This window comes from Aethalodelphis obliquidens, unplaced genomic scaffold (assembly GCF_003676395.1).
Source record: "Aethalodelphis obliquidens isolate GAN/ISIS:26980383/991018 unplaced genomic scaffold, ASM367639v1 scaffold89, whole genome shotgun sequence".
Taxonomy (NCBI): domain Eukaryota; kingdom Metazoa; phylum Chordata; class Mammalia; order Artiodactyla; family Delphinidae; genus Aethalodelphis; species Aethalodelphis obliquidens.
In genome coordinates this window covers 3,525,034-3,548,359 of record NW_020838033.1, presented here as the reverse complement: position 1 = coordinate 3,548,359, position 23,326 = coordinate 3,525,034, and the positions used below count along the sequence as shown (strand labels likewise).

At 57.4% G+C, this 23,326-nt stretch overlaps 1 protein-coding gene across 4 annotated transcripts; it reads right to left on the bottom strand.

Moving 5' to 3' along the window:
* Positions 1–238: 238 nt before the first annotated feature.
* MLLT6 (MLLT6, PHD finger containing) lies at positions 239–22,630 on the bottom strand. Of its 4 annotated transcripts, none has more exons than XM_027094709.1 (20): positions 22,402–22,630; positions 21,109–21,188; positions 20,565–20,619; positions 20,205–20,314; positions 19,113–19,216; positions 18,775–18,868; positions 16,396–16,551; positions 15,645–15,743; positions 12,719–12,938; positions 11,565–12,179; positions 10,927–11,108; positions 10,585–10,693; positions 9,301–9,367; positions 8,956–9,095; positions 8,267–8,464; positions 8,074–8,162; positions 6,594–6,943; positions 6,072–6,162; positions 4,697–5,053; positions 239–4,093 (listed from the first exon to the last, which is right to left on the bottom strand). In XM_027094709.1, the coding sequence occupies exons 1-20, from the start codon at positions 22,508–22,510 to the stop codon at positions 4,052–4,054; spliced, it is 3,267 nt and encodes a 1,088-aa protein (XP_026950510.1). In that variant the 5' UTR covers positions 22,511–22,630; the 3' UTR covers positions 239–4,051. The 4 variants fall into 4 exon arrangements, with proteins under 4 accessions (XP_026950510.1, XP_026950512.1, XP_026950511.1 ...); XM_027094711.1 differs by having other exon boundaries at positions 12,800–12,938; XM_027094710.1 differs by having other exon boundaries at positions 16,396–16,548.
* Between the last annotated feature and the right edge of the window lie 696 nt (positions 22,631–23,326).

The following is a 23,326-nucleotide window of genomic DNA, read 5'->3' as shown; positions in this document are numbered from 1 at the left end:
ACACATTACATTCTTATGGGTGGGGCACAGGTATCTGCGTTTTCAATATGCGGGGTATTTCGGGTACGTTGTGCATTTTGGTCTGTGAACTACTATTCCAGGTGCTTAAAGAAATGTTCATTGACCATCCCCCGACCCCCGATCCCTTCCCAAGGCTCCCACGGATGGCACTCCCTCTCCCTTTCCCTTCAGTAAAGCCAGACAAAGCAGGGTCTCTTTGGATTTTTTTTTTTTTTTGTAAAACATTCTTTTATTAAAAGAACAAGTGCTGTTTACGAACTGCCCTTCGTACAAATAACATCCGTTATACAAAGATACAAGATCCGAGTTATGCACAATTCCAGGCTTGGAGGTGACGGGGTAGGGGCATTGCCTTTTGGGTTGAGGATATAAAGGAGGCTTTAGAAAGAATTAAAAAGGAGCCCCTGGGTTTGCAAACTGTAGCTTCCCCTCCCTGCTCCCCTAGGAAGGGTCTACTACATTGAGACAGGCTGGGGCGGAAAGGGGGGGACAGGCGAGGAGCCAGGGTTTGGGTCTCCAGTCCCACCACCTAAGTCCCAAGTTGGGCTGAAGGACGTGACCAAAGGGCAATGAAGGCACGCCCTCAGTCCCCAACTTTTCAGTAGATCAAGTCAAAGTGGTTGGGAGCCAGACACACTTTTAATCTGGTTTGATGTGACCGGAGGGAGCCAGGGTACTATGCCCCGCTTTCCTGCAAATTCCCAACTGAAGTGACCTTAATCCCTCCAGGCACCTCTCCCCAGGAAATAAATTGGGATAAAGGAGAACTGGAAGCAGGCTGCCTACCCTTAACTCCGGCCCACCACATACCAAGGAAGATGCTGGAAGCTGGCAGGGGGAGCCTGTGCCTTTGAAAACTTGTCTGCATTTCCAGTTTGGGAAAGGGCAGTGTGGAGAAGGTCACCCTTTCTCAGAGCTGGCTCTTTCTCTTTCCCAGGCTCTGGCTCCCTTCCTAGGAGTACTTCCCTAGAAGTCAGGACAGGAGTGGGCAGGGGTGCTCTCATCGGCCTCAAGGGAAGGGCGCCTGGAGGCAGCAAAAGACCTAGGAGTCTGAGGGGAAAAACTCATAAACAAATCGGAAAAACTTAGAGAAGAAAAGGCAACCTTTAAAGTGTCATTGTCTCTGGAGAGGATCCATCAGCTCTGAGCTAAGACAGTCAGTGCTTCACAGATACCCCCCACCCCGGCACAGCCCTGCACTCACACCACACGTCACACACACAGGGACAGACGGACAGCCACAAGGAGGCAGCGCAGTGGGACAGGAGAGCCGAGGACCGGGAGGCCAAGGTCCTGAGGGCTGGTCCTGGCTCTGCCCCTGAGCCCCTGCCCCGCTAGGCTTGGAGCTATCACCTGTGAAGCAAGGAGCTGGCTCAAAAGACACCTAAAGACAGGTCCCTTCCAGCTCTGACATTCGTGCACTAGTTGTGACCTCAAGGCCAGACAGCGGCTCTGCATGCACACTGCAATCACACCTCTGCGCTGAGGGGGATGACGTACTAAGCGCCACTCTGCATTTTCAAACTCCACTTCCGCCCTGCAAACCACATCCTTCCCTCCCCTAGACAGAGCCATATATAAATCTGCATCCCTTTCTACTCCCCATCCAAATTCATCCTAGAAAAAGGGACTGAGGCTGGGAGCAGGGGCGCGGGGGGGGTGGTGTCTCGGTAGCCATACCCCTTGCACTGGGACCCCACTCCGTCCTGAAGCGCTCCACACCTTTCCTATTATAAAGCTCCCTCGAAAGAGGAAATGCACCACCGCTCTCCTGTCCCCCTGCCCCGAATTGAGGCACAGCACCAATCCATACCCAGCCTGGGTCCCTTCTTCAAATCTAACCTGCCTACCTGCCACTGCACCCCAGCCTGGGGAAAGTCAGAAAACAGAGACTCTTGGAGATGAGAACCCCAGACTCTCGGGTGCTGGAGGGAAGGGGAGGTCTTGGTTCCAGTGCACTAAGTCATTTGGACCTCTCACTCTCTGCCACAGCGGCCTTGGGGTGGATTGACTTCCCTCACTGTCCAGAACAGAAGCTGACTTTGGCTGTAAGTGGGCCGGCCTTGGGCAACGGTGTGGGTGTGAATGAGCAACTCTTCTAAGAATCTCTGAAGGTTATTTTTCTTTTCAGTGGTTTGGGGGCAGGGAGTTAGACAGCTTAATAGATGAAGATGAATAAAATGCTGAATTCTATCATTTCTTTCTAACTGATATTTAGCGTTAATAAAAAGTAAGTATTTCTGAGGTCATCACAACTGCCTCCCCCCTCCCCCCCCAAGCCCTTGCAAGTGCCTAAGAAATTGCCTCTGAAGGATCCCACCCACCCCTCCATTATCAGCTCCCTAACATCTTACAAAGTCTTATCAACAGGAATATTAATATTATTTTCAGTATCAGAAAAAAACCAGTTGAGCAGCACAGGCAAAAATATATCTGCACTACGTTTCTGTCATTGCCAAAAATATACACATCTTCTTTTCTTTATTTAAAAAACAAAACAAAACCAACAACAACAAAAACCCAAACAGAAACACACACACACACAAATCCACACATGCAAAGAGACTGACTAGACGTGGTCATCAGGGAAGCTGGCCACGCTCCTCCTGGCTCCGACCCCAGTGCACCCGACACAGACACAGGCTTCAACCTCGCCCCTCTCCTGGCTGTCCCACCGGCCCTCAACCTTGGCCACCAAAGGCTCTGGGCCGGTGGGGACTCTTTAAGGTGAGAATTGCCCACTACACCCTGGGGAAATAGCTGGTGGGTGAAGGGACAGTTGTAGGTCAGCATAAGCTTAAGTCTCCCCTGGTGGGTGGGGGTGGGGTGCGGGAAGGCAGGCTGGCTAATCCTGGGAGGAAGGTTTCACTAAAAGAAGTGGCACTTTACCCCCCTTGCCTCATCCCCCAATCCCTGGGGCTCCCCTTTGCCAGGGAAGCAGGACCAAGTATCAGTGGGGGAAGGGGAGCGCTGAGGGGGCACTGAGACCATGTAGAGTCTGGGGGAGGAAAGGCAGGATATTACCCTGATTCAAAGCCCCCAGCCCCCAGTTACTCTCCAGTATTGGAGTACGGTTCTGGTTTTTGTTAACCATTCAGGCCCCAGAGAGAGACCAAAGTTGGTGAGGTGAGAGGGTGCGAACAAGAGCTGGGAGCGCCCCTCTGATACGGCCTCGTCAGAGCACTGCTCCTATCCCTGCCCTCAGCTGCCCGGGCTCCAGCGGTAGACAGACAGACAGACAGACGGACAGACACACGCACACGCATACACGCTCTCTGAGTCAGGCAGCTCCATCTCCCCACCCTCGGCACTCCTAAATCCAATAGTGCAAACAAGGGGCAGGGGATCGAGGGGGCTGGGCCACCCACCCCCTGCCTTCCCCCAGCCCATCACTGGGGCCCACCCCCCAGAGGTAGGGAGGCTTGGCCAAATTTGATGCCATCCTACCCCCTCTTCGGCCCCCCAGTCTGTGGGCTTTTACAAGCTCAGCTTGTGACCCTTGTCGGGGGCAGGGGAAGGGGCCCAGCGAGAAACAGTCCAAGGAAGCCCTCTTGCCATCTGCCCAAGTTGGGAAGAAACTGCAGGTCAAGTAGGGCCACCCCTTCTTCCATAAAAGACTTCTGCGCAGGGGCAGGCCCAGGGCCTAGCCCCCCACTTATCCCACTCAAGTGCTAATCCATTTTACGTGGTGGGTTCAACCAACCCCCCACTTATGCCATGGCCCACTTTGCTCTCTGGGGAACCTCAAAACATTCGCTGAGAGTGGGGGCTCCTAGGCGGGCTTGGAGCCTGTCCTCCTTCTGAGCCCCTCACAAAGGGGCCAGTGCAGAGGGGGAGGGGGGCCAGATGGAAGGGGCTCCCCTCTCGGTCTCAGTCCTCGGCACCAGGAGCGCCCCACACTCCCCGGGCCTCAGCACATGCTCTGGGCCGGGGCTCTCCAGTGTCTGGGTGCAGGTGCCTGCTCCAGGCTGGGACCCCTCAGACCAGGATCTGCCCCTCCACTTGGGGGTCAGCAGGAGCCTGGGTGGCTTTAGCCTTTTTCCTGGTTGGCTGAGGCTCCTTTGTCAGCAGTCTGGAAAAAGAGAAAGGAAGACTGGGGCTTTGGGAGGTGTCTGGGTCCTAACACCCAGTTGAGAATAGCTTCCTGGGTCAAGAAAGCTGACGTTGGGTGCAGTAAGGGTCTGGGCTTTGGCGGCTGCACACCAGGGTCACCTTGTGTGTGTGTGTGTTTAGGGGCGTTGCCCTGCATAGGGCACCCAGCTAAGCAGGCACGTGCCAGCTGAGGCCCTTTGCCCTCAGAAGGAGAAGGGAGGGCCTTTCTTGAAATGGCCCACCCAGAGCATCATCTTCTTCTAAATGGTCCAATCAGAGAGGAAACAGCCTTTCCTAATGGGTCTCCCCAGAGGAACGCCGTTTTCTAATTGGTCCTTTCGCTATTAGCCCATGTGCAAAGTGTATCTTTCTTAGATCTGCAGGAGGGCACCCATGTGCTGGCAGAGGCCCTGGGGTCTAGAGCAGGGCACTCTGCTGCCCTAGGGGTCGCTTCCTTCCTCCTTCTGATGATGCATCTGATGATGTACCTTCTAATGCTCCCTCGCTGCCCATCCAGAAGGGAGACAGGACGGTCCCTCTGCCCCACTCCCGGCCCCTCCCCCAAGCCGGACCCCTTACTTACCCCTCCTTTGGGGCCACTGCCACTGCCATCCGCCCCCGACAGGCTGAGGAAGGGGTTGGTCTGGGCAGTGAGGACTGGAGGTCCGCCTGCTGCTGCTACTGCTGCGGCCGCAGCTGCTGCGGCCATGAGACTTGTGTTGTTGCCGAGCGAGGGAGCCACCAGGGCTCCGGCGGGCAGCAGAGGTGGGGCAGATGCTGTGGGCAGCAGGCCAGGAGTGCCCGCGGACAGCAGCGGGGTGGAGCTCCCGGCCAGCAGGCTGGCCATGGGCAACTGGGAGCCCCCGGCCATCTGCAGCCGCTGCAGCTCCCGCTTCTGCTGGATCTGCTGGATCATCTGGTAGACAACAGTCTGGTGTTCCTGCAAGGGGCCCAGATTGCTTACTGGCCAGTGGTCCCCAGGGTCATCTTGCTCTCACTGGCCTGAGCACCATCCTATCACACTAGGACCATGAGGCAAAAGACCTGGGAGACACTCAAGGTTCTGTCTAACTCCCTCCTCTGGGCCTCAGTCTCCCCACCCAGACCAGAAAGTGGTTGCACACCGTCAGCACTTGGCACAGCCGGGGCCAAGTGCAGGGGGTTTAACATCCCTGGCCCCACCCCCCCCTCACTAAATCAATTCCTCAGTTGCTATGACAACCACAAATGTCCCCAGGGATGGTATGACCCCAAGTTGAGAAACACTGAATGAGGTCAATAGTTTTCAACTCCCCTCTTTTTCATTTGTTTTTTCCCTTAAGAGTCATTTATTTTTGCTTCGAATAGGCAAAGCATTTTCAGTGTTCCAAAACCCAAAGTGATTTATTAAGGCTTATCTTCAGAAATCTTGCTTTTACCCCTGCTGCCATCTGGCCTCTGTAGATAACCAATTGAATTGGTTTCTTACGTATCTTTCTCATATTTCTTTATATGAAAATGAATATTTTTCTATTTTTTCAACTCCCTCCTTTTTAAAAAGAAGAATTCCTTTCCTCCAAAGGAATTTTCAGCAGAACTCAACACACAAGAAAGACCCAAAAGGGGCTGCTCTGGTTGAAGCGGTGTCTGTCACCCGCTTGGCCACCGCTCTACGCAGACCCCGAAGTTCCCCACTGAAGAGCCTTGGGGCTGGAATTGGAAATGCTCAGTAACTGAGGACTCACCACCCTCCAGAACCTCTCGCTAGGATGTGATCTGGGGCCACTACAGCATCCCTTCCCCAGTGCCCAGGGGCCCCCCCCGAGAGGAACACTTATGCCCTCTGACCCCACATGACCCTTAGGGGCAACCTCCACCCAGCCTGGGGCTGCCCTCCCTGGGCTGGCCCAGACCCTCTGAGAGGGCCCTTCCAGCAGAGCTGGGGGAGGGGAGGTGGCCCAGGAAGGGAGGGGCATTACCGGGGTCAGCTGTGGGGACGCCAGGAGCTGCTGGAGCTGCTGGAGCTGCTGCTCTTGCTGCTGCAGGAGGTGTCGCTGCTGCTCGGTGAGGCTGAGGCAGGGGGACAAATCACAGACCATGGGAAGGGACAGCGGAACCCTCCTCGCCTGCTCCCCTAACTTCCCAGACTCCCTCAGACCCAGGTGGGGAGAGGCAGGGATGTGAGATATTAGAGGACTAGAGCGAAACGGACTGAGCTCAGAGAGGACAGTGGGAGGGAGGCACATCAGAGGGAAGAACTTTCCCAGAAGGAAAACCTAGGCTAGCTAGGGTACAAGGCATAAACAGACGACTTTGTCCACGGAGAGCTACCATCTGGAGGGCACTCACATCTAACATCTAAGGAGAACCTGGGGTGACTAGATTCTAGACCCTGTAAGATCAGAGGACAGCTTTCCTTCTGAGGAACTGTGGGTGTTTGGGGGGATTCCCTCCCAGAGCCAGCCTCCCCCTTCCCTTCCCCAGACTGAGCTCTCCCTCACCTGTTGAGACAACCTGGCAGCTGCAGCGCAGGGGCCCCGCCAGCCTGGCTCAAGCCCGCGGGGTTGGGGGCGGCAGCCCCATTCAACCCCCCCAGGAGCCCATTGAGGGGCAGGGCCCCGCTGCCCGCCAGCCCCCCCAGCAGCCCCTCAGCCAGGGGCATAGCCCCCAGCCCCGCTGCCCCGGGTGCCCGGCCTAGCCCATTCTGTGGCTGGGGCGGGAGCGGGGCAGGGCCCCCAGGCAGGGCCAGGGGCAGAGTAGCAGGGCTCTGCTGGAGCAGGGGCAGCGGTGGGGGCGTGCTGTGGAAGGACAGCGACGAGCTGCTGCGGCTTGGGCAGCCTGAGTGTGGGTCCTGGGGAGGGAGGGGGAAGGGAGGGGTCAGAGGGGCAGGGGGCCAGCATGACCTTTCTGGCCCCCCGGCCCGGCACCCACCAGCATCCTCACAGAGCACAGCCACCCCCCCCTTCCCCCAGGCAGAGCCACCCAGGAAGAAGCAAGGCCCGGGATAAAGGATAAGAATCCAAACAGTCTTCACAAGTCACTTCCTAGGGGCCCAGCATCCCTCACGATGCTTGTTTAACACTGAACAGTGATGACGGTAGTGACCACCTGGTGAACCAGACCCAGGGTTCAGTGCCTGACCTGTACTAACTCGTTACTGCCTTTTTATGGGTGAAACCACTGGTTCTTAAACAGGCTAAACAACTCTGCAGGCAGCTGGAGTGAAAGATTCAGGCTCAAATCCCATGTCCACAATTTAATGGCTTGAGTGGCTTCTCTGTTTTAGTTTCCTCACTCATAACACGGGGGTAAGAGGAGAACCTATTCCATAAAACTATTGTGAAGACAAAACACACACACCCTTTAAAAGTCTCAGCACAAGACGTGACAAAGGGCAAGTATGCAATTAATGTCGGTTACTATTATGACTATTGTTGCCCAAGTCACACATTTAGAAAGTAGCAGGGAGAACAAGAACCCACTTTGTTTGATTTCCAGAAACAACCACAATATAACAATAGCAACGGCTCCCCCAACCGCCAGCAATTACACGGGGATTATTTTGTGTGCAGCTACAACAAACTATAATAAACTCTTCACAAACACTTCTCAAAGAGGCCTTCCCTAACCACCTTATATTCAGAGAAGAACCCCACCCTCCATTCTTTCTCATAGCCCTCAAATTATTTCCATCTTAGTAATTTTCCTGATTTGTAATTATTGATTTTCTTGGATTGAGCCTGTCTCCAGGAGCAAGACTGTCCGATTTGCTCACTCATTGCTTAGCCAATGCCTGGAGCTAAGTAGGCACCTCATAATGATTACTTATTTAATGAAAGAATGAATGGGTCAGTCAACCAATTACTCAGCCAATCACTCCATTGTCCAGCCTCCAATAGCCGCAAGGTAGAGATGCAACTAGAAGGCCCTTGCACCTCCCCACTCCTGCCCGTCCCTGGTGCCCCTCCCCGTGGCGCCCACCTCGGAAGACGTGGACAGCGAGTTGTCCAGGCCCAGACTGTTCTTCCCCGGAGGGCTCTTGCTGGTGCTCAAGGAATCGCTGCTGCCGGCTGAGGGAGGGAGATCACGGAAGGAGGTCAGGGGCTGAAGTCAGGGCCAGTTCCGACCGCACAGCAGAAGCCCCCATCCCCGGGCTGGGTGGGATTCCCCTTACCTTGGGGAGGCAGGCCATAGGGCCCAGGGACAGGGCCGTTGGTGGCAGGCAGGGCGGCAGGCAGGGCGGCGAAGGGCACAGAGAGTTGCACGTTGAGAATCTGCAGTCGCTCTTTCTTAGCCGTAAGGCTCAGGATCTGCTCCTGAAGCCTCTGGTTTTCCTTCTGCAGTGCATGCAGCGCCTTCAGCATCTCCACGACTGCAGACAGAAGGCGAGAGCGCCTGAGCCCCGCGGGCCTGGAAAGGCTGGGGGCGGGGCCAGGTGACCGGGGGCGGGGCCTGGAGGGGCGGGGCCTGACAGAGGAAATAGGACTGAGATCTAGCAGAGAAGGCGCCGGCTAGCGAGGGACTCAGGTGAGTCCTGGGGAGCTAGAGGTGTGAGGACCACGGGTGGGGCCTGAGGCTTGGGGTGGAGTCCAAGTGCTTGGGAGGGAAGGGGCGGGCGGAAGTTGGGGCTTAGTAAAATAAGGGCCAGGAGGTCGTGAGCGCCAAAAGCCCTGCGAAGAGGGGGCGGGCCCAGGAGCAGGACCCAGCGAGGGTTAAAGGCAAGGCCAGCGGTTGGCCAGAGTTAAGGCAGGGGCGGAGCCGCAGGCGGAACCGTAAAGACGTTTGGGGACCTGGGAGAGAAAGGTGACCGAGTCTGGGGGTGTCCTAGGACAGGTCACCCAGCCCGACGTCACCCCTTCTCACTGTTGACTCCGGCCTCGCCATCGCCCTGCTTCTCCAGCAGCTGCTCCATGTTGGTCGTTCCGGGGGCCGCTGGGTCCAACTGGCCGCCCCCGCAGGGTGCTGTCTGGTCGAAGAGTGCTGGGAGACTGCTGATTGGGGACCTGGGGTCAGAAGGGAAAACCGAGCTCAGGCTTACCTCACTCCCCCACTCCTGTCTCCCTGCCCTCCTCCTCCCGCCTTAGGGGTTTCAGTCATCCCCTCTGGATCCCAACCTCTTCCCCGCGCCCGCCTCTCCGCTCTCTCCTCCCTGACAGTCCCTCCACCCCGCTCCCAGCCCCTCCCCCAAGCCGCCACTCTCTCCCTCACATGGAAGACAGACTCTCCTGGGGGGAGGTCCCCCGACATCGGAAGCTGCAGTCCTCCAGGTCTGGCTCTTGGAAGGAGAAGGAGGGCAGGGATCAGCGAGGAAGAGGTGCCGTCGGCCTCACAGTCCCCGCCTGGGAAGTGGGTGCGGGATCTGGGAACGTACCGCAGACCCCTTTCCCCAGGATCTCCCAACCCCAGATAGCCAGTTCTAGTTCTTAAGGCGCTGGGAGCCCTGGCTTGGAAACCCAGCGCCGTGGGAGGCAAAGCCATGAGATCTCGTCCCTTCCTCCTTCTCTAGGCAGAAAGGCTCCTGCAGCCTGGCTACTTTCAGATCCACCTCCTAATTTTTTTCCTGGAAAACTTACAACTTCAGAGTCATAGAAACTTGGGGCCTACACAGTCCTGAGTTGAACTTGGATATGATACTTACTTGCTGTGTGACCGTGGGCTTGAAACTAACCTCTCTGAAGTGATTGTTACGAGGATTAAAATGAGGTAGTAAATGTGAAGCGTTAATCTGAACGGCTTAGCTGGCATGCAGCAAGGCCTTAATTACTGTAGCTATTATAATCAGTTTTATATGACCTTTATATTAATAAACTAAAACATTAGACGTCAAAACCCTCTGTTGGGCCACTGAATTCCACTTTGCGTTTTGGCAAAATACAGTCACCTACTCTGTAGGGTTCTTAATTCTGGAATCAGATTGGCCCCCTTAAGGCTTACCTGAACTGGTAAGCCCCGCCCTCCAGCCGGCCAGGTGGTACCGCTGCACCAATCAGCTCTCTGGGGCTGGGTTGACTCTCCAGGGAGGGGGAGGGGCACTTGTGATCCGCCCCCTTAACTCCTAAATACCCAGAGAGGCTGCTGTCCAGCTGGTGGGATCTCTGTAAACTCTGATCCCAAGAACTCACTAAGAGGCCAGCAGGGAGCTAGGCTACACCGGTAGGAGAACGAGGCTTGGAGCCAGGGTACCAGAATTTCAGCTGCTGCGCTGCCTTTCCCTACCCCAACTGCCTTGAGCAAGTCATTCATCTCTCTGCCTTTTTGTTTTGTGAGATGGAGCAGTATTTATTCTGCCCTGTCCTGTCCCGCCTCCTCACGGGGGTTTTAATGTGAAAGTGTAGGTTTGTCGTGTGTGGAATGTTTTTTTGCAGGGTGGGCAATGGCCAGAGGGTGCGGGCAGCCAGAAAGCCCTCCCATCCTTTCTGGGGTGACAAGCAGGTGACAGGGGCCCCTCAGGCCTTTGGGAAGAAAGGGGAATGGGGTCAGAGACTCACATACCTGTGTGGCTGCTCTCGGCTTGGGTGAGGAGGGGGTTAACGGCACCCATGGGGGTTCCAAAGATGTGGGTAGAAGGGAGACTAAAGGTGGAGCCAGCCAGAGAAAACACCTGAGGGAAAGGAGGTAGAGTCCAGCCTGGTGGTTATTCTTGGATCTAGAGCACAACTGTGTGCACCGGGGTGGAGGGGACCAGGCGTGCTGGGGAGGAGAGAGGACCAGAGAGAGGGAGAAGTTCTGGTGGTGAGCAAGCCCAATCTCTCAAATTCCCATGGGAAGCTGGGGTCCTCAGCAGGCTGTCCCCCACCTGCCCAGGGATGGCGGAGCCCAGGAGTAAGGCCTCACCTGAGTGGTGGAGATAGAAGCAGAGGAGGAAGGGAGGGTGCTGGTGAATGGGGAGCGGCTGAGGCGGGGCAAGGCCGAGGTCCCTGGGGGCCCCAGAAGGCTGGAGGAGAGGGGGGTGCTGCAGACAGCCCGCAGCATTCCACCACCGTGGGAGATGGGGTCCTTATTACTGGTGTAGATGCCTACAGGCACAAGACAGACACAGAGGGAAGCTTAGAGTCACCCCTCCCCCACGCCCCACCTTAGTCAGGTGGCTAGAGCAGCCTCTCCCCAAGGAGAACACTCCCCTGGATCTGGCCACACACCAGTCTCACCCTCTTGCTGCAAAGATGTCACTTCTTGCTTGGGTGACATCTGCTTGCCATGCCTGCTTATTCCACTGCCCTGCTAAACCTGGAGAATTCCCAGTTTTTCTAATCCCCCAACCCAAACTTGGTTAAGTCCTGTTGGCAATCTCTCCCGCTACAACCATGCAGAAAATGGGTATGGGGGAGTGTCTCAGAGGTGACTGTCACCTGCATCCTTTGTCTTCTGGAGCAGTTTCTATCGCATTTCCTTCTAACTGCATGTTTGTGCCTCTGTCCCCTCACTAGACTGGCTGGGCCCTGAGATACCCTCCATCCCCAAGGGTCACTAACCTGCCCCCAGCAGTGGGGACTCCAGGCTCAGGCTGGGCAGGCTCCCGGAAGGCCCAAAGGTACGGGAGGCCAGACCACCCAGGCCAGAGCTGACAAGGGAACCTCCGGAGAAGGGTGAGGCAGCAGTGGCGGTAAAGCCAGCCAGCTGGGCACCGGGCAGGGAGGGAAGGGCCGGGCCCCCGGTGCCCTCCTTGTTGCGGCTGCCCTTGGGACGGCCTGGCCCGTGTCGGCTCCTCTTGCTGGCTTTGTGCTTCTTCTCCTTCAGGCCTGTCTCAGGGGCCTCCTCAACAGGCACAGGGGCGGCGCTCAGTGTGGGCATCCGCTTGTGGGTGCCTGCTGAGGTCCCGGACCCCGAGACGTGGGGTGACTTATAGTCCCCAGGGGACGGGGCCCGGGCCCGGCCCGAGCTGGAGGTGGTGGTGGAGAAGCGCATGATGGGCCCAAAGCCAGAGAAGACCACCTTCTGCTCAAAGAGGTCAGCCTTGGGGGGCTCGGGGGCTGAGGGAGAGGGAGGAGCTGAAGGGGGGCGCGCTGCGGGCTTGGAGTACTTGTCCTCCTCTGGCTGCTCCAACTTGGGGAATGCAGAGAAGTCAGGGGAGCTCTGCAGGGACGAAACTGCAGAGGGGGAAACGGAATTACAGCTGGACCCCAGATCCCCTGCCTCCCTCCCACTCAGTGTGCACTAGTAGAGAGAACTCTGGTCAGGGGATGGGGAAGCTGAGTTTCCTGTCCCAGCTCGGCCACTGTGTCTGTGTCCTGGGACGAGTGTCCCCGCCCTCCAGCTTTCCCACCTGTGATAAAGTAGGAGGAGAATAACTCCCACCCTAGTGAGCTCACTCGATGACTACAGAGATTACAGGAGATTAGAGTTGGTGCTTTAAACGTGGTACCTGACAGCGTAAGTGCAGGGGATAATGAATATGGTTATGGGGGTTGGAGAGGTGGGCCCTGAGGGAGACCGGAGGGGAGTTCCACCTCGAGAGGAGAGGGCTGAGGGGAGGGTGTGGATGGGAGTCACTTGGTGGGGATCCCCCCGACCCCAACCACTTTAGGAAGCAAATGAGACGCAAACCAACATAAAAAGGCCCTTGGTAGAAAAGCTCAGGGCCAAAGACTGTCCCGCTCCCAGCCTCCTCCGGGACGCCCACACTCACCTGCAGGCTGGAAGGGCCCCCCAGAGGAGGAGGAAGAGGAGGAGGAAGAAGAGGAGGAGGCGGAGGTAAAGCTGCTCACACCTTTCCCACTGCTCAGCTTCTTCCCCTTGTGACTCAGGCCATGGCTGGAAGACTTTTTCCCCTTTGAGTCCCTGCTGCTTTCAGAAGTCTCCTGAGTGCTGGCCTCGTGGTGGGAGGAGGAGGAAGCTGAGGAGGAGACCTGAGGGAAGGAGGAGAGGAAGGCTCGAGGCCGGCCCCCAGGGTCTGGGCTCACCCTGACTTGGGAGCGGAGCAGGACACAGGACCTAGGGCTCTACTGGGGGAACCCAGAGTTAGCTTCAGAAAGGATTTTCGGGCAAGGGGATAGTGGCAGGAGCTCCTAGACCGGGGAGATGGGGGGCAGCTCTGTAATTTCTGGGTGTGAAGAGTTGGGAGCTCTGAACCCAAGAAACTGTCTGTCCTTCACCTCGGGCAGGCGAGAGATGAAAACAGTCTCAGAGTCTGTACTGATGCACGTATCTTCTTAGTCACTCATTTAAGAAATACTTAGGGGCTTCCCTGGTGGCGCAGTGGTTGAGAGTCCACCTGCCGATGCAGGGGACACGGGTTCGTGCCCCGGTCCGGGAGGATCCCACATGCCGTGGAGCGGCTGGGCCCGTGAGCCATGGCCGCTGAGCCTACGCGTCCGGAGCCTGTGCTCCGCAACGGGAGAGGCCACAACAGTGAGAGGCCCGCGTACCGCAAAAAAAGAAAAAAAAAAAAGAAATACTTAGGCCTAAAGGGCTGGACTTGTGTTGGGAACTGGTGTACGCAGGGAAGAGGAACTTCAAGGAGAATGGCCTCATTCCTGGGCCCTCCAGTCCCCACCACTCCCTCCATGCTCACCCCCAGAAGCAGCCACCTGGCCGACAGCCTGCTCCCCGGCCACTCCATGCCCTTCCTAGACAACCTGAGCTTCCATGCCCAGCCCTCTGCCCGGAGAGCCTAGCCTTCCTCTTCCCGGGAAACATCTTCTTCCAAATCCAGCTCGAGAGCCCCCTCTTCTGTGAAGTCACCCTATAGCTACCTGGGGTGGAACAAATCTTTCTGTCCTCTTATTTCCGGGTATCGTGTACCCACCCACGTCAGCCATCAGGTGCCACACTGTACTGCAAGATACGGTCCCCCACGTCTGAGGGTGGCAGCAGTGGCTGGAAGAGCGGGGTCTCTGGGGTCTGTTAGCCTGGTGGGTTCTGCCGGTTACCACCGTGTTATGTTGTGTGGTCTCTCAACCTCACCGAGCTTCAGTGTCCTTATGGGGCTAATTATGCCTATTTGGAGAATTATGAGGACCACAATGCCAGACACATAGTATGGGGTCAGTAATGAGGATGATTCTGATGGCATGGCTGCTAGAGATACACTGCAGAGACAGTGTCCTGTGGTGGTTAAGAGAACAGGCCTTCAAGCCCGACTGCCCGGGTTCAAATCTTGACTCCACCACTCCCTAGCTGTGTGCTTTTAGGCAAATGACTTAACTTCTCTGTGCCTCAGTTTCTTCATTTATTAAATGGGGTTAATAAAATACCTACTTCATTGGATTATTTTGAGGATTAAATGAGCAAATCCCCCAGGCATCCCCTCCATCCCCCTGTTCCAGAAGGGAGCCTGGCATGTGGTGAGTGAGTTAGGGCTTTGTATTACTACCAGGGATGGCTTTTCCTCCTGGTGGAGACCAGGTATTCAGTAAATGAACAAATGCCAGAGGGAGGATGGATGGGAGAATGAGAGCCACCCCGTGCTGCCCCTTCCTGGGCGGAGCCCTAGTCCCTTGTCTTTTTCTTTGTTCTTTTCAACAGCTGGAGTTCTGAAGGGAGCCAGATGTGGTTATGAGAGCAAGGGAGGAGAGGGCCCAGGGGGAGGGGTGGCTGAAATGCTGGGGTGGGTGGAGGGGGATGGGCAGAATGCTCCAACACATCCAAAGGGATGCCCAGCCACTGGGATAACTCCTAGATCTCTGGCCCTCTCTTTCCCCCTGCCTGCAAACCCCAGGGAAAGACCAGAGGGCGCAGACATCAAGCTTTTCCAGGTGAGCCCTGGGCAGCAGGGAGGGGAGAGGGTTACTGGGACAGTTGCCACAGCAACATCACCCTGGAAACCTGATACCTGAGCCTCCTGCTAAGATGCCCAGAGCTCTGCCAACCTCCTGAGGCCAGTGGAGGTGAATGGGGCAGTAATGGTGACAGGAGGAGGCAGCGTCTCCAGGCCCCTGTTCTCCTTCCATGGGGAGGACGGGCTGGAAGGAGGGGCAGGGAGGGCTGCTCTGGCTTGGATTAGCCATTCCCTGGCCTCGGATAGGGCCTGCTGGTTGCTTATCCAGATGTTGCCAGTTTCTGGAGTCAGGCCTGACATGCCATGCCCCTACCGGGAAGGTGGGCTCGGTGAGGGTTTCAGGGTGTGGTCCACAGGCCTGCCCCGCAAGCCATCAGGGGCCACACTTTCAGTCCCTCCGGCCTGCATGGAGCGGGCTTTTGGTTAGGCGACAGGCTCTGGGCAGCCTCCTGATGCGGAGGAGGGATGAGAGTGAAGGGGTCCTCTCTGCCTCTCTTTGGGGAAATGGGCCCCAGAAAATCAGAGAAGCACCGTGAGTACCGTACCTGCAGACAGGAGCCCAGTGCCGAGGCCCTCTGTCTGGACAGAGGCAGATGTGAACATCTGGCAGCCAGCAGGCAGGGTGGTGCCCCCCACCCCACCCCTACCTCTCCTGGTTGGGCTGAGGAGCAGAGGCCCCTCCTGGGCTAGAAGAGGAGTAGAGCGGGGCGGGGTGGGGAGCAGAGGCATATTAACATGAAGCTGAGGAGGTTCCCAGGGGTGCTCACCCTGACCCCTCGCCCCGTGCCTCCCTCCCGCTGCGGTGGCCATCCCTCCTGGGTGTAGGCAGCAGTACCTTGTCAGCAGTGGGGACCACAGGTGGGGTGAGGATGCTGGGGGGTGACTCAGGCCGCTTCTTGTGCTTCTGTTTAAGGCGTTCTTTGTCCTTTCGACTCTGGGGAGGAAGAAGGGACTGGAACTGATGTTGGGGAACAGTCTGGGTCAGGATAAACACAGCACATGCGTGTGGGGAGTGGGGTCCTTTCAAGGACAAGGCTTTGTGGGCACCATCTCCCCCTATGGAGGGACTGGGGGACTTTGGCGGGACAGGAGTGGCCCAGGCAGGTTCCTCTGAGAGCCGACAGCCCTTCCCCCTCCTCCTCACTGCCTGCTAAAAATAGCCCGTCCCATTATCATGCCAGCGACACAGAGCACCGCTCATGTGAGCACACACCCGGGACACCGAGCTGTGCGGAGGGACGGGGGCCGGGCACACCGTGACGTGTGGCGGGGACGCAGGCGTGTGCACTTACAAACTGGACCGACACATGGCTAGACTGTGGCGTGTGTGCAAATGTTGGGGACACTGTCATGTCATGGGGAGGACACGGAGGAACCACACAGATACAAAGAGCCCCAGGGAAGCCAAGCCTTCACCTCACCCTCCGTGACCCTCACATGTCACTTCCTCAGTCCCCTCTCTGCCCTCAGTGGCCTCAGAGGAAGGAAGGGGGTAGGCCCTATGGCCTTCCGGAGACCTGGGTGGCTTCTTGAAAGAAACAGGTGTTTGTGAGTGGGCAGGAGGGGTGGAGGGAGAAGACTTTTACCTTCTTCTGGCCCCTCTCGTGGTGGGAAGGGTGCTTCTCCTGCTGCGTGGACGGCGAGGCCGACCTGCTCCTCCGGCCAGCGATAAAGCCGCTACCGCCTGCCCCTGTGCCTCCCCCTCCTCCGCTGCCTCCCCCGCTCGCGTGCCGGGATGTTTTCTGGGGAGAGAACCGAGAGGAACTGCCATAACCTCCTCCCACTAGCCTAGGAAAAGGTTCCTGAAGATCAGGGACCCCCCACCCCCACACTGCCCGTCACTAAGAGGACCCTGTGTCCTTAATGATACTCTGCTCAATGGAAGTGCATTCCCTAGACTGGAATCCTGGTTTCCCTGCTGGCTTGTCCAGTGCACAAGATTCAGCAGCAACTGAGGCCCAGAGAGGTGGGGCGTCTCGGCCCAGCAACGCACGGATGGAGGCAGCCTCTCACTCTCCGCCCACCTCTTCTCACGGTGCCCTCTCGGCCCCTCTCAGGCCCTGGGCCACGGCCCACTACCACCTCCTTCCCTGGGGTGGAGGACATACAGGACAGCCCTCATGGGAGCCCCTGCTCCCCTGTACTCCATACCCCATCCTCTCCTCCAGACACTTTGCTCCAGCCATCACCCCTTCTCCTTTGTTCCTGGCCCTCCACCAAACACAGTGGTTCCTTTTGTCCCAAAGGACCTGCTGCCCTTAAGAAGCGGAGGCCGGGGGGGGGGGAGTAAACATCCATAAGAAAAACCCAGACAACACTTGTGCTGCCATTCCCCCCGGCCAGAGCCTTGGACTCCCCACTGCCTGGGCTAATGGCTTCACCTGTCCTAGACTTATAGCTGTTCCCTCTAAGGCCACCCACTACCTCCCAACCGTCAAATGCAAGCACTAATTTCAGGCCTCGTCTGACCCCATCCCTCCCCAGCGGTGGGCACTGCTTCTACTCTGCTGAGCTCTGAACTCCCCACCTCATGGTTCTCTTCACACTTGAGCCCCCTACCTGATGGGCACCCGGGGATTCCAGCCCCAGCCTTATACACCTGGGGCTGCCACTACCACCCTGCCTGGGGGCCTCACAGCCACCAAATCTGAACATCCCCACTTGGCACCTCCTATGAACCAAACCGAGCTCCCTACGTTGTCTTAAGTTGATATCAAACCCTGCACCTAGATGACCCTATGACTTATGATCCAAAGTAGGACACTTCTGAAAATGAAAGGGGGAGCTATTAATAATTACACCAGGGCAAAAGGCACAAACTGGGACTCTCCGGGGCAGACCAGGACATATGCTAGCCCTACAGAAGCGTACTGCACCACCTGTTCACAGCGCCCTCAGGTGCTCAAGCCTCATCCACCCAGCATTGAGAGCCTGAATCCTATGTGCCACCCTCAACTCCTCCTTCTCAGCTACCCTGACATGTAGGCAAGTCTATCTAGAAATGGTTCTAGAACCCAGCTTCATCCCTCCATCCCCCCTTTCTCACAGCTGTCTCCCAGCCGCGCCCTGGCCCTTCAAATCTGGCTTCACAGTGGCTGCCAGGGTAATCTTCCTAAAACACAAATCTGATCGTGTTACCCTCTTGCTTTCAAGCAGCCTTATAAGCCTGTAGCCTGGGGGTGAGGTCCAAGCTGCCTTCCCAGTCAGGCCACGGCATACCTCTCCAGGACACCCCACAGCTTCTGGAAATGCACGTCTCTCCACAAACATGGGTTAGCACCCCTTCTCCCACCTCTCCTTGGGCCCCTGAACCTCGGGCAGAAGCAAGTCCAGCTCTGGCCCTCCTTGGGCTTTTTCGCCTCATCTCCTGCCTTGTCCCTCCCCCACACCCTGTTCTGCCGCTTATGAATGCTTTCTCATCTCGGGACTTTACCCACGCCAGTCCCTCTGCCTGGGATTCCTTTCTCTCTGTCTCTGCTTAGCAGGCTGCTGAGGAGCTTCAGACTGTCTGTTCTGAATCCCACACACCAGCTGGGAGATAAATAACAGAATCTTAGTGGGTCTGAGCTTACTCATCCATAGAAACGGGGAAATGCAGTACACCTAGTTCTTAGGGTTTGGGGGACGATCACACAAAAAAACACACATAAAGAGATTAGTACAGAGGCTGGGACACAGCGAGCCCCACAAATGTTGGCTCAGCTTAAATGCTGCCTCTTCCTTGAAGCCTCCCAGACTCTGACAGGCAGGGCCTGAGCTCCGTCCTCTGGATGGAGCCTGGTTCGGCTCTGATTCACACCCCTCAACTGTGCTTCAATTATTCCTCATCCAGTGGTGAGCTCCTCAAGGGCAGGGACATAGTTCCTTCCACGTCTGTCCTCCCAGCCCCAGGCACTGGCCTGGCCTGGAGCCCATACCCTCTAAACCATGGCTGACTGACCCATTCATGCCCAGATGAAACTCACCATTTTGCTGAAGTGGTATTTGCAATAACCACAGTACTTGACATTGTCGACCTCCAGCACTTCCTCCTCACACAGCAGGCCTGCCATTTGGGCACTAACCGAGAAAGGTCAGCCTGAGAAGGGTGGCCACGAACCAGACCGGCCACCTCCCCTGCACCCTCCTAGATCCCTGCGGGGGTGAAGCCAAGACCACCCAAGGAAAGCACTGCCCTCATCTCCAAAGACACAGCAGCTAGCATGAACCTCTTTAGCAGCCCCCCATGGCAAAGCTCGGAGGGGGTTGGTACAGCTGGCTAGAGGACCCTTCAGGGTGGGTGCAGGGCAGGCGGGGCTCTCACCAGGTGACATGGAAAGCTTGTCGACATCCGTGGCGGTTACAGGTCATGCAAGCTCCTGAGGCTGCCTTGCTTTCCCGGCCCTGCTCCTCACAGATGTAACATGTCTGCAGGATACAGTACAATCGTGCCCTCCTCCCTCCCACCTGAGGGATCCTTTGGTCTCCCCCCTCAATTCCATCCTCTCCACGTGATCCTAAGTCAGGGCTATCCAACAGCACTGTTGGTGGTGATGGAACTGTTCTCTACCGCACTGTCTGATGCAGCAGTCACAGACCACGTAAGGTTACTGAGCACTGGAAATGTGGCTAGTGTGACTGAGGACCTGAATTTTAAATTCTATTTGATTTTAATTAATTTACATAACCACATGTGGCCAGTGGCTACTATACTGGACAGTGCAGTCCTTGGACGGTGAGCCCAATAAGGCCAGGGACTGTGTCTGCCTTCCTCACCGGTGAGCTCATCCCCACCTCTGGGCCTTTGCACATGCTATTCCTTCTGCCTGGTACCTGGAACTCTCCCCCCTCATCAAGCATGGCTCCTTCTCATCCCCCAGGTCTCAACCAAAATGTCTCTTTCCTTGACTACTTTATCTAAAGTAAGCCCCTCCCCCCCCCGCAAAGTATCCTTTATTTCAGTACCTTGTTTGTTTTCTTTACAGCACTTAACACAAGTTGCATTTACTTTATTTGCCTGTTTATTGATATCTATAGTCTTCCCACCCAGAAGTGTGAGTTCCGTGGGGCAGGGAGCACACCTGTCTTGATCAATCTAAACACTGTGTGTCTAGCATCTTGCCCCAGTTTTGGCACATAGTAGGCACTCAGTAAAATGTGCTCAGTGAATGAATAAGTGAACTGCTCGCTAAGGTCTACCTTCAGGCAGTACTTCTGCAAGGGAGCCTACTATTTCACTTGAGTTCCAGAGCACGAGCGTGAATCTATCAGTGGAAGGTGCCTACCCTCCTCCTGAGTTCCCCGAAAGTGTAGGTTGGACAGAATCAAATTACACTGGGTGAAGGAAGGGCTGGAGGGACCCAAGAATGGTTGGCTAGGGAAGGGACTGGTATGGGGCACGGTAGGGGCCGCTGACCTTGTTGAAGCGATCATGAGGCACGTACTGCAGCACGATGGGCTCCATGGTGAGCACGTTGGCAAACTGCACCTCAGGGATGTAGAGGGCACACACCACGTGGGCCCAGCCTGGGGCAGTGTGGGGCTGGCCTCAGCTGCGATGGCGAGCCCAAGACCCCCACCTCTCACAACCCCATACTGCAGATGGTCCCCTCCTCCATGGCCTTCCCATCAGACTCCACTGCCAGCCAGGGAAGGGAAAGGAAACCAGCCTCTGCATTCCACCCCCACCCACAGACCACTCCTGCCTTCCCAGACCCTGCTCAAGGGGCCTTGCTGACCTCAGTAAATGAGCCCTGGGGCTCAGCACCCCCCTCACCTCCATTGTCAGTCCTCTTCAATGCCCCATCTTTGTGTGGGCACAGCTCACACCTCTGCCAATAAAAGGGGGCACAGGGGTTTGGGAGGTGGGCTTTCCCAAAGCGGGTGGGGGATCTGCTGAGCTGGGCCCTCCCTGAACACATTCAGAGGGCCCCAGGATGTAATGATAAGATTTCTAAGGAGGAACTGGTGGGGGTACAGAGAAAACAGGATTGACCACGAGTGATCATTGTTGAAGACGGGTGATCCACATCAACGTGAGGTTCATTAGAGCATTCCCTCTACTTTTGTACAGGTTGGAAACTTCCCATAATAAAAAGCTCAAACAAACAAGCAAACAAAAATAAAAGGCCCGGTGCCTGAGGTGACGCAGAGTGAGGGATAAGCTGAGGGACAGATGGGGTTGGTGATAGGTGTGCAGGAAACAGGAAATCCTGTGTGACAGTCCCACCCCAGCCTCAGCCTCAGAGTCCCCTAGCTCGGTGGGGAGTGGGGGGGGGATGCTCAGGTGTACAGAGGGGAGAGAGGAGTCTCAAACTCACCACCCTGGCTGCTCGCTCCTGAGATTCACATTTCCTGCAGAACCAGGGTCCTGTTGGCACCTGGACGATGCCATAGCAAGCTGGGGATGAGGGAGGAGAATCACCAAACAAATCTGTCACCAGGGGCTGTTCCCAGAATAACTGGGGGAAGGGGGTGACTCTAAGGAACTAGGCCAGGGGGCTGTTCCCAGCCTGGGGGGCACTCACTAGACAGCAGGACCACAAGGAATGCCCAACAGCACGCAGCCAGCTTTCAACCACACAACCAAGTCCTCCAAGCAGAGGTGGGAAGTCTGAGTCCTTGACCTTAAACTTCTAGAAGATCCTCCCCTCATGCCCTTTCTGTACCCAGCTTTCTGTTTCCCAGCTCCTGCCAGGACCAGTCCTCATCATCAGGAAGAGAAAATCAGCGGAACAACATTTACGATAGACAAACGCGTTTTGTTGTTATTGGGGGGGGGCATTTCTTAAAGGGCCAGTAATGTTAGAGGCGGGGAAGTCGGGGGTCTAGGGAGCTCATCTTCTGCCACTAACTATAATAGGTACAGCTCAAAAGTCAAGGCCGAGAGCAGGTGCAGTGCAGGTAACCAATAGGAGAGTGGCGGGAAGACCCGACAGCGACAGGATTAAGGGCTGTCCCAGGAAGGGGGGGGGCAGCTGGCTGTGCCAGACAGGCGGGAGATGCCAGTCTGCGCCCTCGGTAAGATTCCTCAAGGAGTTAACTCCCGAACCATGTGCTGCTGGGGGAAACTCCAAACCTCCCTCTTCTCTATTCCCGGCCCCCTGCGCAACCTCTCTCCTATCCGCAACTCTTTCCCGGAGGATTTTAGGAGTCCCCTCTCCCCTGGGACCCTTCTCCTCCCTTCCCAATTCCGCTCCTCCCAGTATCCGGAAGCTGGAGGGGAGGATGACCCCCCCCCCTTGACCTCTCCCTCCGAGAGCCGGGACCAAAATAACCGGGCGGGAGGGTACACCTCGCAGGTAAACATTCTCCAAGCAGCCCCGACACTGACGGTGTGGGGCGCGTTGAGTGCACTCATTGGCCCCTAGACTGTCCCCAAACTCCCTCAACTTGGGGTGGGGGGCGCGGGACTGGAACAATAGGCAAGAAAACAATGCCTGACCCGGTCCTCCAGGACCGGGCGGGGGCAGCCCCCCGACTCCTCCCTTCTCTTCAGGTGGGGTGGGGGAGGGGCGCCCGAGCCCCGGGAGGTCTCCAGAGGGCGCGGCCGGGGGCTCCCTGCCCACGCCGCCCCCTGGGTCCCTCCGCCCCCCCGCGGGCCACCCCCATACCTTGGTGGACAGCCACGCTGCACGCGTGCCCATCACAGTAGACCAGCGGATTCTCGGCCCAGCCCCTCTCGTCCGAACATACGCAGCAGCCTCCTACCATCTCCTTCATACTCCCATGAGCTCCCTCCGGGGCTGGGGCGGGGGGCCGGCCGGCGGGGGTCGGGGGTCAGGGGGGGAGGGAGGGAGCGGGGGGCCGCGCGCCTCCTCGCTCCCTCCTCCTCCTCCTCCGCCGCCGCCGCTTCTTTTCTTTGCCTCCTCCTTCCTCCTCCTCGGCGTCCTCCTCCTCCTCCTCCTCGCTCGCTCTGTCTGGCCGCCCCCCCCGCCGGGCCCCCCCCCCCCAGCCCCCGACGGCCCCCCCCCCCAACAATGAGACCCGCGCGCCGGGCTCGCCCCCTCCGCGCCGCACGCCCAGCTACCAGGGCCGCCCGGCCGCCGCGCAGCCCGGGCCCGGCGGGGGAGGTGCCGAGTGGCACATCGCGGGCGCCCGCCCGCCCCGCGCCGCCCGCTCACGCGCCGCCTCCCCGGCCCCCCTGCCCGGCCGCGGCAGCCATGGCCGCGCGCCTCCGCTCGCTCGCTCCCGGCCCGCCCGCCGCCCGCCGCCGGGTAAAGTCTTAGGTTCAGGGAACAAAGCCTGGCTTGGTAGGGAGCTTTTCTCTCGCTCGCTCCGCGCTCATTCTCCCTCTTCCTTTTTCTTTCTATGGCTCTCGGTTGGCGCTCCTGAGCCCTCCATCTGCTTGCCCTTCGGTCTCGGCCCCGGGTCTCCGATTCGCCAGCCCCTTCCGCCCAGGTCTTCGTCTGCGACTGTTCTTCAACCCCAAGGAAACTTGGAGGTGGAGATCAGGGGAAGGGGAGCTAGAAGCAACGGAGCGACGTGGGCTGCTCACCCCTCGGTGTGCGGGGGTCTTTTTGGGTGGCCGCTCGAGGG